The following is a 16,064-nucleotide window of genomic DNA, read 5'->3' on the forward strand; positions in this document are numbered from 1 at the left end:
GCTGCTGCCAAAATGGCTGCAAAACAGAGCGAGGATTCAAGAACTGGCCAGCAGTTCTTGGCCATCAACAGGCCACCAATGCGAAGGATAAAACCCACTGGGAGGACCCTCTTTGCTGAGCTTTTACATGGAAAGCTATTGGTGGAATGCAGTGCTGTGACTGTGAAAGAGCTGGTGATGGAATTCCAATGTGTTTTAGAGATCTCTGGAAATCAGAAGAGAGGGGCTTTCAGCCGACAGCCTTCAGGAGGATCTGTTTTGCAGAAGGCCCTGTGACCCAGGCCAGAGAAATGGTCACTTTTAAAGGGTTTGGGCTGAGCGCCCCACTGTGTCAGAACTCGAGGCTGTTGTGCAGCCTTGTGGCAGATCCCACAGGAGCAGCCCTCCAGCTGGGAACCATGGCATCAATACGAACCCCACGTCCTGCAGCTCACTGAGAAAGCTGCTCTTTGGGACGCACTGCAGAACTGGCGCTGTCTAAGTGGGAAGGGTAAATACTGGTACAGGTAACAATCACCTTTGAAGGAATACATACAAAAGTTGTCTTTTTTCCACTTTTTTAAGAGTTGTTTGTTGTTTTTTGTAAACTCATGACAGTATTTGTTAAAAACTTCACATCTGCTTTTGAGAAGACAGCATCCCCTCTGTATCATCTGGAAAAATAAACTCTACAGGAGATGCAGCAGATGCACCCCGTTGGCACAGCACTGCTTTCACAGATGAGATCCACTGCCATAAATGCCCAGGGCTGGTTTTGCCTTCCCAGCCCCCGGGCTCTCGGAACGTGAACATTACACGAATGGGAAAAGACAAGGATACATAAAAACAGTAAAATGTTTATTTTCTTAGAAAAAAAGAGATTCAAAATGATTGTGATCACACTCCCATTCGTGCTCAGCAAAGCCAATACTGCAAGCTTAGTCCTTGATTAAGATACCTATTAAATGAAACTCTTTTCCTCTTAAAATACAAATTCTTGCTCTTGCATCACTTTCCAGCATTTCAGTGATAACATGCTTTTAATGGATAATAGTTTCTCAGCTTCTTCTCAGCAGAGAAACAAGGCCTGCCATGGCAAAACATCCCATCTCCAAAGCTTGAAATCACCAGCATGAATAAGCACTCCGGCCGCACGCGGACTGACAGACAGCGTAAGGGTGTTTCTCAGATGCTTGAATGTTCACTTATGGAAGCTGTGTAACACTACCTCACCTGATAGAAAACAGGCCAGAGGCCTTAATAAAATCAACACCGTCTTTCAGATTAACTTTAAGGATCTGCTGCGCATCTGGACACAGAGAAGGTGAAAAGTTGCAACAAGTTTTAACTAGCAGCAACAAAAATAGTTCCTTATGAGTCCTTAGCAATATTCCTCATCTGTTCATTAAGAAACACTGTAACTGAATGGAGCATATAATGTGGAAATGATCTTCTTTTATGTAGTGCTGTTTGCTCTAGAAGACTTCCAAAAGGTCTCAACTGGGTTGTAATCTATTTACACAGTAGTATTCCTGGTTTGATTGGCAGAATTGGCACTATGTGACATCCTCCTCTTCTGAACAATAATCACGACCCTGCAAGGAAAAAAGCCAGACAGGTTAATGACTTGCTGAGATAGAAAGCCACAAAGCCACAAACAACACTTACATACAGACCACGTATTTCAGGTCTGTAAATGTTCAGAGCCGGGCAGACAGCTGAAAAACAGGGAGTGATGTCAGCACGACTCCAACAGCCATTTCTGGAGGACCTGCACGGCACCAGGACAGGAAGCCGCTCCCTTTCTGCCCCTGCAAATCCTGTGCTTTTCATTCCCCATTCTGAATCCCAGGGGAGTCCAAACCACTGATTTACAAAGCTTCTCTGAGTAATGACACACCTGGATGTATGCAGCCTTACAGATCCATCACTACAGCGCAGTCTCCAATGCAAAAGCAACCAAGTGCATAATCAAATGAGCAACGCTACGCATGGAGGCACTGCATCACATAACCTCAGCAAGAGCTTAACAAAAGAGCAAAAGACACTATTCATATTGAAATCATAGTTGCACAATGAAGGAAAACAAGTTAAGCTTCAACAACCACAGCTTTTGTGCAGAGCAGGTGTGCTGCACTTCCCGTATCATCCAAAACTCAGCAGCATCTCCCAGGATATCAGCCTTGGGAAGAAACAGCCGGAGCTCAGCTTCTGAATGCACAAACCACCCAAAATACCCTGAGTAAAACGGGTGCCTCAAATCTGGGATTGAAAACCTTCACCTCTGGACTATCCCCTTTGGTCCCACATACTGGGCTGTGTCAGCTGGGAATCAAGCTGAGCCACAGAACAGAACGGGTGCCTGCCCTTTTCCAAAAGAAAAAAGGGGGGGAGGTGGAAAGAACAGAGGCTTCTTGGGGTGCATAACTGATGTAGGGCACGTGTTGGTGACAAAATATTCTGCAATTAAAGTCCCCCTGACGATACTGAGCTCACCTTGCTGGAGGGCCCCTCCTCTGTGCCCAGCACTTACACAGCTGCCTGCGGCCCCACAGCATTAATGACAGGGCTTCCTCTGTACGACCAGAAGTCCCAAGGGACTGATCAGCCCTCATTTCAACTCAGCAGCCTCTGACCCAGAAAGAAACAAATTCATTCTTTGATTCAGAAGGAGAAGTGGCTGGTGGGATGCAGAAATATTGCCTTCACAGTGATGCCCAAATCCATCAGTGCTGGGGACCACCAGGCAGGCCTTGCACCCTCAGCTCTACACAGAGAGACCCCAAAAAGCAAACTCAAAGCCCAGGTTGTGGCAATGCCCAACTGCAAGGTGAAAAGGCCCCGCTGCACTACGTTACAGCCAAAGGTGGCTGTATTTGCTGGTGGGGAGGGGCATGTGGAGACAGGATGAGGGAAATGGCTTGAAACTAGAAGAGGGTACATTTAGACTAGATATTAGGAAGACATTGTTTATTGTGAGGGCAGTGAGACACTGGAACAGGTTGCCCAGTGAGGCTGTGAATGCCCCCTCCCTGGAGCAATTCAAGGCCAGACTGGATGGGGCTGTGAGCAACTTGATCTGGTGGGAGGTGTCCCTCCCTATGGCAAGGGGATGCAACCAGATGATTTTAAAGGTTCCTTCCAATCCAAACCGTTCTATCATTCTATTTTTTACAGGGAAACCCTTGGTTTCCCACACTGCAGGCAGCAGGCCAGCCTCCCGCCAGCTCAGCAGCTGAGGGAAGGTGGATGGCACTGGGAGGGAGCAAGGAACCCAAGCAGCCCTGCAGCTGCTCCTCCACCCCCTTCCCTTCTCTGCCATCACCAAGGTGGAACACAGCTCTGTTGCAAAGCCTGATGACAAAAGGCAGTTTGTTTTATGGCAGCCAGGAACAACACTGGAGCAAAGGCAAGGCAGCCTGGCTTGGCAGCTTGCACAAGAAAATCACCAGTTTCACTAGGGTTATATGTTGATCTGAGAAGACATTTTTTTTTAGTTTGTTTTCAGAACAGAAGCTTTTGTCTACCCTTTATTCCCTAATGGGATTTTTATCAGTAACAACAAAGTTTATCAGCTCTCCAGGCAATGCTGAAGAAGGACGGTGTGGCCTGAGCACAAACCCCTTGAGCCCTTGGGCAATTTCTCCTCTACCCAAATACCAGGAGGGATGGAACCAGTCCTACATACTGTGCCTCGGCCTACAGGAATGATACATGTTTAAATAAGAATTTCTGATGATCGTTTACTGCTCCGCAGGCAGGATTCAGAGAAAGCAGTCATTTTTGAGACCTTTATTTGTGATGGCCATTGTCAAGATGCTCAATAAAGTAAGTTTTCCAAACTGGCTGTTGACATTTCTTTTACTCCACGCCTTCCCAGAAGCCCTGACAGGACAGAAGCCAAAGAGTGTTCAAATCTAAGGCCTTGAGCTTGCAATGACTGCACTCAGGAGAAAATTCAATGCGGTGAAGACCAGGACTCATAACAAGGACATGGTTTGACCTTCACAGCCACAGACAGTAATTCACAGCCAGGTTTCTCCCACCAGGATGAGTGCAGCAGCTTCCCCCAGGTGCTGTCCATTCCTCCCCTGGGCACACACACATCGCCCTTTATCTGGTGCCACTCGCACCTCCTTGTGGGGTTTGTGCCTTGCTTTGGATACACAATTTCTCCTGTCCCCACTCTGCCCAGCTACTCCATAACCTCCCATATTTATATCCCTGTCTTCTTATCAGGTTTTCTCTCCCTCTTCTTTTTTTTTGTTTTTTTCCCCCACATTCTGGCACCCTGCTTAAAGGCCTAGAAGAACTGAAATGCAGCTGACTGCCTTCATAGCTCAGCATTCAGCACTGAGCTTTATACTGGGATTTCTTCCTACAAATCCGATGGATTTAATTTTCATAATTACATCAAGTTCCATGTAAGCAGTTTGGTTCTAGCTCCTCTCATAAGGACAGACACTCAAACAGAGGCACTAACAGATGTCTCCCTTCAAATGCCTCACAGTGTTTTGACATTGAATTTTGGTAGGCAGAAGCATCCTGCACTGCATTTGACATTCTGATTTTTACCTTTGGGCCATTTTTACACAAGTAAAATCAGCTCTGCGATGCCAATACTTGCAGCTAGGAACATGGCACATGATGGGTGCCAGCAAGGGATGGAATTTCTCCCAGGAAAATTCTCCAGGTCTTTGCATCAAGGCTTTTTTGACCTCTAGGACTCATAAACACTATTTATTTTCAGTTGCCAAGCTGTCAGCCTGTGTCCTTTGGATTCCACGCTTGGATTAAAGACATTTCATTTCAGCCAGCCCTCTTTTTGCTAAGTCCAAAATAAACTTTTAATTTTCTCTGTAATTCTTATCACGCTCACGATAACTCATGTAACTCAACTGTATTAGATGACATCAGCAGCTTGAAATGCACAGAAGCTGTCTGTCTCTTTGACATGTAAGACAGCATATTTCATCTTAATTGGCAGCCCCCTGATCTATATAGCAAAGCAGTGTAAGAGCCCCAGAGAACATCTGCAAGGATCTGAGAGCGTGATCCAAAGCGAGGAGACAGTCAGCTGCATCTCCAGTGTGGCAGCTGGTGAACAAATGGCACTACTGCCCCAGAACAAACCTAGAAAACAAAACTAACCTGAATTCTATTAACTAGATACAGCCATCAGATGCTCTGGTCTGCAGATAAGAAACATCTTTGGAAAACTAATTTCATTGGAGATGATGCATTTCACATTCTGGAAGGTGATGCTTTACAGAGAAAGCAGCTCGATATTTACAGGATTAATGCATTTGTTCAAGACCCTTGGAGAAGTGTAGGACACAGATGCCACAGCAGTGCCCACTTTTCCTCCCCACAGAGCTGGGAAAACAGGATCAAAACAGAACTTTACAGCTCCTTACCTTTTCAATTTTTTCATCGAGCATTCTGAAGAATTCTTGTTGGCTTTCAGAGATGTGCATGCTGAAAAGCAAAGGCAGAGCATCAGTACCAACAGAACTTTTTCCATTTAAAAAACACTCACAATGACCCAGCTTTAAGTGTTACTTCCATGGAAAAACACATCACTTCATGATTTTGCTCTATAGAAGACATTCCTGCATTTGATTCTGCATGTGTGCTAGACCTGGGATGGTAACCAGCATCCACACGTATCCAGAGGAAACCTGACAGCCCACTCCCTCTCATTGGGCTGGAAAAGCCCCCTCAAAACAAAGCACTGAAGACTGCCAGCTTCACCAGCACAAAGTGCCTGCAATGTGAGATGAAGGTCCAAATCACAGCCTTGTTCTGCAAAACCTCTCTGCCCCACTACAGCTGGGCAAGTACTCAAGTGTGGCCTCAGGCTCAGCTTGGGTGACCTCACAGACCATTCACATCAATCAAATCTACAGCATCAAGAGGCTCAGCATTTAGTGAGAGGGTTCTGCATTGGTGAATAGGACTGGAAAAGACAGCTTCTGGCTGTCAAACACTTGATGGTTGCACCAGACAACAAGCCCTTCCCCAGGGGTGACCTGTGATCCCAAAATACAGCAAGGGCAGACACAAAGGGAAAGAGTGAGGAGATGAAGGTGAGGATGTGAAGCAGACAATGCTTGGGGTGTGTCTGCTCTATTTATGCTATGGGGTGGTAAGAGCCTCTTTCCTGAAATAACAACATCCCTTCTGCAACACAGGGGTGGAGCTTCCTCTGGAACTGCAGCAGAGCCCTGGGCATGTGGGGTCTGCAGAGAAATGCCAGGCACTGCAGGCAGGAAGGAAAAAGAGCAGAGGGAGAAGGAATGGGAGACTGGTGCCAGTCACAACAGCGATGCCAGGTAGTCTGAAGGACACACAGATCTTGGAGCTTTTCTTCAATGGTAATGGGGACAACATGCTTATATGGGGCAGCAAATCTTGCCATCTGTCCTCTGGCCAGGCAGATTCCTGGCCCTGAAGACCCACTTACTCTACAGATGATAATGTAATTTTTGGAAGCAGATGAAAAATTCCTACACTTAAAGTCCCCAGAAGATTGCAGAATTCAGTCCCCAAGCATCACCATTGGACAGAAACAGCTGTTGGCAAAGGCTGCTGCTCTGATGACCAAAACATGAAGAAATCTTCTTCCCCAGAAAGAAATCAGAAAACATCAGGAAGCACATTTGTGTTTTAAATATTCCGTGCCTGGCTGATGGAACACATTTTACCACAAAATAGGATTCTCCAAGATGTCAGTTGGTTTGTAAGGGCAAGATGCAAGGACGAAGCCCCATGAAGGTACAGCTTCACTAGCACCCAGTATGGCAAGGAAGGACCAGCTCCATGGCCTTGCCAAAGTCCCCCTAAATTTACTGCTGGCTCCTTACATATTGCTTTAGAATTCCAGGGCTGCAGATGTAGAAACCGCAATCCTCCTATGTACAGGAGAAGCCCTCACAATCTTACTTTGGTCTGCTTTTCAATTTGAAATAACACCCATTCTTGCAAGGGTGCTAAAAGAAACTCCTTGCCATTTACCTGCCTGTTTCTGCTCCTTTAGTTAAGCTGCCCTTTTCCACGCTGCCCTGGATGCACTACAAGAGGGGACTCTTCAAAAAGAAGGGCTCCTTTTGGCCCAGGCTGACTAACACTTGCAGGCACAGAAGAAGACAACTGTGCTTGATATCAAAGCACTGGAATACATCTTTGACCCTGCTGGGAAGGAGCAAGCTGCAGTAACAAAGCACAGCTTTGCTTTGCTGAATGGTGGTTCTACCCTCACCTCCTTGCTGCAAATTTCTTTGCAATTACATCCAAAGCACTTTGTCTCCTCTGTTCGAAAGGAGACTGAATTACACTGTCAGTTCATTAGGAAATTAGTGAAACTGCATACAGTGCACCTGGTATGTGGCAAGTTTAAGTTAATAAGTGTCCTGAAGGCAGAGCATAAAGAACAGCATTACTGCTGATGTTCAAAACTCAGCAGCAAAGGTTTATCGTCTCTCTGTTAAGAACCTGATATATGGCTCCTCACAGTGTTATCTTCAATCCAATTAGTGATTAAAACATAATGGTAAATTAGATAAGAAACAAGTAACTACCACCAGTAACAACCCTGCCATAGAAGCTAAATATTTCACGGCATATGCCACGTGGACTGATCTCAGCCAGGCCATCTCAGCTGCGAATCAACCTTCATTCCAAGAAACAACCTCACTGTTTGAAATGGAAGGGGTTCTCCCAGGGGTCTGACAGGCTCTATGTCTGCTACCTTAAGCCAAGAGCCAGCAAAAGCTTCCCTGGGAACTTAGCTGCTAGTGATCAGGAACACCAGTGCACAAATACATTTGTCTGTGTGTAAAACATGAAAAACTGAGAAGTAACACAGTATGGTATTCCTGTAAGGCTTGGCAAGGTGCTTCTCACACACGTTTGAGTGCTGCATCTCAGCTGTGCGAGGGACAGGACACTGCAGGAGGCTGATGCCAACATTGCTCTTACCTGATTTAGTTCAAGTGGGTATGGATTTAGGGCTGCTCGAACCACCAATTGGCTTAACTGGGCCACAGATACTACTTCAATTCCACAATTGTTTGTATTAAAATTAAATAAAAACAACTGAACTTACTTTGCTCTGGGTTGATGTACTAATCCTGGGATCTCTTTATTAGATTTAAGTCTTACATTTGAACTGGCACTTTTTTCCTGGAACACACAGAAAACACAACAGAGATATCATCAGCATTTATCAAGCAACAAAGCACGCAAGCATTTCTCATCACAGTGTCACACTCTGCTGCTCCCTGCCACCTGTGCAACCAAACGAGAAAAGCTCACCAGAAACAAAATTGAAGGCAACACCACTGATGCTACAGCCTTGTAAGATGCAGGGCCATCGTCCTGGGTGGGAAAGTGTGAAACAATCCCTGCAGAAGCCCCTCCAGTCTGCATGGTGTGCTTGGGATAGCTGGTGGGAGGGAGCTGAGTCAAACTTGCAGCCTTCCTGCCAAGCAAATCCATCCCCATCACTTCAGTGACAATTTAGGGAATGCGAACCCAAGAATCAATGTTTCTGTGTGTAATTTTGATGGTTTTGTTTTGTCTTATTTAGTCTTTAGATGTCTGAATCACACACGTGATTTTTAAGAGGGACACTAAATCACTGAATTTTAAAAAAAGGCAGGCTGTCTAGCATTTAATATTTTAATGAATAATTCTACAAGACCTGTAAGCATCAACTGCCTCAGCAAATTTAACACTGTTTAATGCATGCCTTCTAATCATCCCTAACAGAAAACAGTGCCTTGAATGAAAATAAAGTGAGGGAGAAAGAAGCCTCTATCCCAAGTCCTAGCAAACATCCACCTGCCCCAGCCACAGCCTTCCTTGGATCCCTGCACTGGAAAGCCAAAGCAGCAGAACAGGACAGAACCGTTTGCTTTAAAATCATTTTATAATTGTGAGCACTACTGGTGATAGGCAGACAGCTGCACTGGATGATCCTGCAGGTCTTCTCCAACCTCGGTGATCCAGTGACTCTATGATTCCAACTGTGGGTGACTGACTTACTTACCCAGGAAGAAGGAAATAGATTTTGAGTTCACTTGACTTCAATAATGCAAAGTTTACTCTTTCCCTCCTACTGCTTCTGATAATTAACACTCCTCCATTGTTTATTACATACAATTCTTCTACCTAACCAGAGAACATGTCACCTCCTCCATCTGCTGTTCAGCAGGAACAAACAAAAGGAGTTGGGAGGGAAATGAAAACCAACAGGGCCCCCAATCAGCTCGGTACTTCATTTTTCACTGCTATTTATGGCACTGATAGTTCATCACACTGACCAAAATAAAGGCTTCGACAGAAGCTGATATTCAAAAATAACTCCTCAGAGTATACTCAGATGGAATATTCCCTTCCATCACTTGGAAGAGAAACTGATTCATCAGAAATGAATGGTTTGGATTCTGACTTAGAGCGCAGCCAGACGAACTGGGAGCCATGAGACACACACTTGGTCTGCTCATTCACTTGGCGTTCTGCTGCCCCAGGCTCACCCACCCTGGGTTGCAGAGGCCCTCCTTTCAGTTCAGCCTCATTTTCTCTCTTTTTGAAGCATAAGAGCAGTCATTAACATTTCATAAGGTAGCACGCATCGGCAGAACCACAAGTGTTTTTAGAGTCCGAATCTGCTGCAAATAGAAATTAATATGCTAAATTCAGCCCTTAACCTAGCTCTGCTTATACGGATTATTGGAAGGAAATGCATCAAATAATGCCCCTCACCAGCACTTCAAAAATAAACCCTCCAGGATGCTGTACTTAGACAGGGGCATTATCTAGCTTATGTTAAAAACGCTCACAGTGGTACATTTAACTCCCCATTATTTTGCAATTAATCATTATCAAGGTAAAGCTGTCAGCAAATCAAGGTGATTTCATTTGATAGATACATAAATTACTGTTAATTCCTCCATAAAGGATGTGCCATATTACAATTTTGGGGCATTAACAGATGGCAGTGACTGCACCACCAGCTGCTATTAACACAGCAACAGCCACTCCTGCCATTGTAATTAAATCTCTGTCAGCATTTCCCTTGGTGCTTCCAAAGCCATCTCTAGCAGCACTGGCACTTCAGGTATTTTCTTAAGGTGTCTACAGAAGGACAGAGGTGAGCTGCTAACAACTCAAGATGCTCTCATAAACACCCACGTATTTAATGAAGAGACTGCATTTTGTTCCACGTGTTTCTTTCCTTAACTGATGAGACAGGCCAGAAAGAAATCAGTTAAAGATGCAATTAGCAATTCTGCCACCTAATGGCTGATTTTCATTAACCAGCAGTCACATGTTGGTCTTCAATCGTTTCTCTCTAAAGTTATGGTAGTTGAAAAAATATGCAACCAGACAGGGGAAAAGGCACAGAACAGGAGAACTGAATGCCAGCAAAATGAGCCTCTTTGTATTGACGCAGCTGGAGTGTGGACGGTGCTGACACACAGAGCCCACCTTCCTCCTATCCGTGCCATCACTCTTCCACAGTAAGTCTCTCAACATCAGCTGTGAGAAAAGCCAACGTTGGCTCAAACTCTGATCCCTCCCAGACGTCTGTGACTGCTGGTAGGTCACGGTGTGGGCTTTCACACAGGCTGATGGACGCATGAAAGCAGTCAGTGGGTGCTGGTGTTGCTCCATGGCTGATGCATGCATTGCCCCAGTCCTGGGCAGCACCTTGCAATAGATATCAGGCTTGATTTCCTCAGCTAAGAAGGAAGGGCTTGCTCATGGTGCCTTCTCCCTACAAAAGATCATTCTCAATAAATCTGACACCAGAAAATAATTTTTTGAGTACGTTTGTTAAGTTCTACCCTTACATAATAGACAGGGAGAGCTCAAAACCTGAAGATTTCAGGTTGAAATCGTGGCCATTTAAGCATGGAAAGAAAAGGGAGGCAGAAACATGTGGGAAGGTACTGCTGGAAGAAAATCAGATTCTTTGAACCTTGCCAACATCACGCATGCAGCCTGCAGAAACGCCAGGATCATAAGCCAGATTTGGCAGAAAGAAATCCTATGCTTTTATCAGTAGCTTTCTCAAACTCACTACAATCATCCTGAAACTCACTCCTCCTTGCTAGGTATAACTGGGTGGTATTACTGTATGGACTGCAGCTCCAGAAATGCGGAATACGGAGGAGAGCACACACACACCTGCTCAATCTTGCTCAGCAAAATATGATTTAAAGTATTGATTACAAGGGCTGGAAGGATCTGCTTTTTCCTTAGATTGGCTTATTCACTGGATTAGCTTGCACATTCAGCTGAAAGTAAGATGAGTTAGAGCAGTAATTTGTAGCTGCTTTTTTAAGTGCCTTTGAAGAAGCAAAGATCAGGGGTGATTAATAGCAGAAAACCTAATGAGCCAATTATGCTCAAGTAAGGCTGCGGGATCCAAACAAATGTGAAAAATCATCCAAAAATGTAAAGTTGAGAAGAAAAGAAAAAAAGAAGAGGAAGAAAAGAGCTCCCTCTGGAGAAAGTCAAAGGACTTCTCCTGAATATCTAAAGACAGTTCACGGATGTGGCTCTGGGCAGCCTGGTCTGGTGGTTGGTGACCCTGCACATAGCAGAGGGTTGAAACACTGCGGTCCTTTTCAACCCAGGCCATTCTATGATTCTATGATCACTGAAGAGCAGAAAAAAAAATAAAAGAGAATTTCCGACCACTAAGGGGTTTTTAAAGGCATTAATATTTACTAGGTCTAACAGCAAGAAGTTTTTAAACCTCCCCATCAGCTTTTCAACCCCTCCTCCTTCACTGTGCACATTAGAAAGCCTTGATTACTTGGTTATGGGAATTCCAATGGATTTTTTAGAGTAATCACATACCAGGAAGGCTAAAGATGAACTGAAATACTGATGTAGGAAGAGATGGATCGAAGGCAGGAAACAAAGGCAGTTAAACAGACAAAACGACTGGTGAGAAACAGAAACGATAAATACGAGCAGCCATTTCCTTCAGAACCTCTCAGCTGAACTTTGCCATTCTATTCTTGTTTCACCCAAAAAATGTGTGGGGATTGCACATTTGAATCTTCCCATCCAGAAAAATAAAAATGTTTCTATCTCCAAGCTCCTTCATGCAGACACGCTGCCAAACTTCACACTTGAAGGGGTCCCTTCCAAGAAAGTAGAAGTCGCCTGCAAAGTGCCTCTGTTCTGCAACAGGAGGATGGTGCTGCCCTGAACATCAGGGCTTCTCGGCTCTTCCATGTTTGGTGGTACTCCAGGATGGGAGGCAGATAAAGGGGAATGTCTACAAGATTTCCAGAAGGCAAAAGCCTGCAAAAATAAGTTGAGGAATGACCCCTGTACAACTGCTCTGCAAGAGCCTGAAAACTATCCCTCACCGTTCTGTACAGCACATAGTTTGGGACTGCTTCAGGGCGTGAAGGATATTTGCTCACACTGAGAGATGCCCAGAAATACTGCAAGGAAAATGGAGACCTGCTCACCAACCCTCCTACAACACCCCATCTTTAATGGCTCTGGTACGCCAGGATGGTTGAAAGTTTTATCTAGCAAATAAAAAATAGATGGATCGAGTTTTAAAAGACCAGACTGGCTCTGGAGGAAACTTTAAAGGATTTTAGGGCACTTGGCAACAGAAAGCACAACCAACCTTACTTTTGCTCTTTTGCAGGTATGTCAGTCTTCTGGACTGTACAGCCACCCTGGCTCAAAGTTATCTTACTGCTTTTTAAGCCTGTGTCATTAATTATTCTCTCCCTCTTAACAAGCTCTTTATAGAAATATAGTTATTTATAGCAAATGTATATATTACTCGTGCTCTGAAATTTTTCATGGATATCTCCTGAAAGCAGTTTTCCAGCAAGTGTAGTAATGTGGAAAAAGCTGGCATTAAGCATGAAACAAGGGCATGGCATGAAGTCTGTAAAACATTTATGACCAGGAATAAACATAGAGCCTTAGAAGCAATCTGGTGTGTTAAGCAGCCTGTTTGCATCAGGACACATATCCATTAGTTTGTGCTCCAAGAAGGCACTTTGCTGGAATGACAAGCAGGTTATTGCTACTGCAATTTTTGCAGAGGTTCTTAGTGAGATCGGTTTGAAGAGCTTTATGTCCTTCAAAGACATGCAAGAGAAAATATCTAGAGAGCCAAATGCATCATTTCCAGGCTTTTTAAATAGGTGGATGCAAAATTTTTTCTGAGGAGAGACTGGGCTTTGCCAGCCTGCTTGCAGAATGTGCCTACACCCACCCTGAAAGATGCCTCCAACAGCACAGACAAGCACAGGATCCTGAGACCTTCCTGCACAGACAGAACCAGCCAAGACCAATGACAAACACAACTCTGAATGCTCCCATACACTACCTCACGGGTGTCCAACCTTTTGGCTTGCCTAGGCTGCTTTGAGTGAAGAGGAATTGTCTTGGGCCACATATACGTTGGTCAGATGTATTTCCATTGAAACTGGACAGAATGAGCACAGTAGCTGCACTTGATAGGGCAAATTCCCAGCTACACAACAATGTTTTTCATCAGTCACCACCGTTAGCTATGCAGCAGTGAAGACCCTGCATGCTGTGATTGTGAAAACCTGCACCAACAGAGGTGACCCACTATCACTGTCACACCTGCTGAAGAGCACCACTAACCCCCCACTGTGCCAGCATCCACTGCCTGGTCTCATAAATGTTCAGCAACCATTGATGAATGTTCATTACTCTTTTCTCAAGATATTTCTGCCCCTTGTACAACCAGAGATAAATCTAAGGCTCAACTGTAAACACAAATCTCTTCTGTGTTCGTCGCTTGCCAAGTCAGCAAGGAAGAAAAACTGAACTAATTAGAAAACATGGTGCAAATCAAGAAAAACAGTTAAACCAAACGCAAGCAGAATAAACAACAGCAAGAAGTAATCCTGACAAGTATCATGGCAGAAAAATTACAATAGCACTACTCATCAATACAAATGTACTTGCAACGGGAAGGTTTTGAGATGCACAGCCTGCATGGCTGGTTCTCATGCATAAAGCAGCAGCATCAATACAGAAACCACCTCCATGTGTCCCTAACACACAGGCACTCCCACACCAGTTATTCCCACAACGTTTTTCCAATTCCCACAGCCTGACATCACAGGAAACACTCTGAACACATGGAGCATCGCATGCAGCAGGTGGTGTGCTGCTGCAAATGCCCACTGCTGGCCAACTGCATCTTCCACTTGCTGTGAGTCTGATGAAGGGAACAAAACCACAGCCATGTATGTTCCAAAACAGCAGGAATTCACTACAATAAGCTCTCATTCTCTGTTCAAGGTGAACATTTTTGGTAGACTGCAATCATAAATGTCATCTCTGGCACATATTTAAATGCCTGTATTTTGATCTCCTCAGTGGCTGTTTTGTTTGCATTAACTTCGAAGGCTGTACAGGGCACAAGATTTAAGACCCAACAGAACAGAGCTACAGTTCTTGCTACCTGGCAATTTTCCTAAGAATGGGTAAAACTTACACTTCAAAGAACTTAATAGTGTGAATATTGTTGTTTGACACGTACTATGACATACGGGAGTACTATGGCTGTGAATGGAACCTGACTTATGGGTGTGTACAATCTTTTCATTGCCTTGTTTTTCCACAAACAGCAGAAAGAAATATTTTTATTTCACAAAGAACACAGCAGCCTGCTCGCTTTCTGAGTTTCTAGCCCTCAGAAATGGATTTTTTATGAATTCCCCAAACAAATTTACTTGAGTGATACTGAGAATAGATATGATATACAGCAGAATGAAAGTCACAGATGGCTCAAACATGTTATAAGCTGTTTAAATCAGTAATGGAAGCTGAGTTTTTGTGCTAAGTTTACCTGGAAAAAGAGCAGATAAGTGTGTCTCCTGGGTGTTAGCAAAAAGGAGCACCAACAGAGTAAACATATTCCATCCAGGATAAATGAGAAATAGCTTGGGATACCCGCAATACTGCAGATTAGAAGATATCCAAACCAATACTGGATTAAAAAAAACTCCATTAAGATCCAATTACAGGCCTGGAAATACTGATGTCTAACAGATATTGACTGTTGTACTAGATGATCTCAGTGGGTTTTTTTTCAGCCTTAATGATTCTGTGACTCAACAGTAACTGAGTGATTCTGTGCCCGATAAGCCTTTTACTGTCCCACCTGATTTTAAAGTCCATCATCTCACTTCCTGCATTACTTCTTCCCAAGCCTTACAGGTAGGTGTGGGCACAGAAAAGACTCAAAAGGAGCTCTGCCTTCTTTTGCCAGAAATTTGTACACCTTTTCTCCAGGAAAACACCATTATGAAACTCTGCAAGCTCTGTCATCTGAAAGCTTCCCAAAGTCTCAGCCAGCACAGAAGGAATATATTTCAGAGCATTGTCTAATTGCACCACCTGAGGGCACATATCTAAACTACTTCAAGGATTTTTGTCTAATCCATTCTCCAAATCCCAGTCCTGTGGGTTTTCTCAACAGCCTGTCTTTCACTTTGTGACCCTGAAAGTTCCAATGGCTGTCCTAATAATCAACTTAAATCTTTGCCCAATGTTTTCTGGCATCTGTCTGTGGTCATGGAGGAAAGCTGACCTTTTAAAGCAACCTTTTCTGTACCAAGTGACTTGCATTTTCCTTTTGTACTTTTAGGCTAAACAAATCAATTCATTCCATCTTCCATTACAGCTTATGTTTGCTAAGCCTCCTATTCTTGTCACTCCCCCCTGGGCTCTTTCCCATCTGCCTACATCTTTCGTACAAAGTTCGCTTCTCATTTTGGACACAGCATTTAAAGCTTTACTGAAGTCAGGATGTATCACGTGTATTGCCACACCAGAGAGCAAGAGAAACTCTTGTTTTTGATGTGGCATCTAAAAACCAGTGAGGTTGACCTCCTGCATTCAGAGACTGCATTTCTCTGCAGGCAGCAGCTCTGAGACTCATAAGCAAATGGAGAGAAACTGCACACAGCTCCACCAACTATTTTTACTCTCGAAGTTAATCCCCCCCAACCCCCCCCCACAGAGGAAGGGGAGGGGAGGGGAGGGGA

The 16,064-nt window shown here is 44.4% G+C and overlaps 1 protein-coding gene across 1 annotated transcript in view; it reads right to left on the minus strand.

Annotated features, from left to right (window-relative positions):
* Nucleotides 1–816: 816 nt before the first annotated feature.
* The window catches only part of CUNH1orf21 (chromosome unknown C1orf21 homolog), an 86,657-nt gene continuing 71,409 nt past the window's right edge, over nt 817–16,064 (minus strand). Inside the window, exons 4-6 of the mRNA XM_042820036.1 lie at nt 8,087–8,163; nt 5,397–5,457; nt 817–1,574 (exon numbers count right to left, since the gene is read on the minus strand). Coding sequence (XP_042675970.1) covers nt 1,536–1,574; nt 5,397–5,457; nt 8,087–8,163 — 177 coding nt within the window. The 3' untranslated portion in view covers nt 817–1,535. The remainder of the gene's footprint in view (nt 1,575–5,396; nt 5,458–8,086; nt 8,164–16,064) is intronic.

This window comes from Centrocercus urophasianus, unplaced genomic scaffold (assembly GCF_019232065.1).
Source record: "Centrocercus urophasianus isolate 14NV4802_14NV808 unplaced genomic scaffold, USGS_Curo_1.0 seq_18, whole genome shotgun sequence".
NCBI lineage: Eukaryota > Metazoa > Chordata > Aves > Galliformes > Phasianidae > Centrocercus > Centrocercus urophasianus.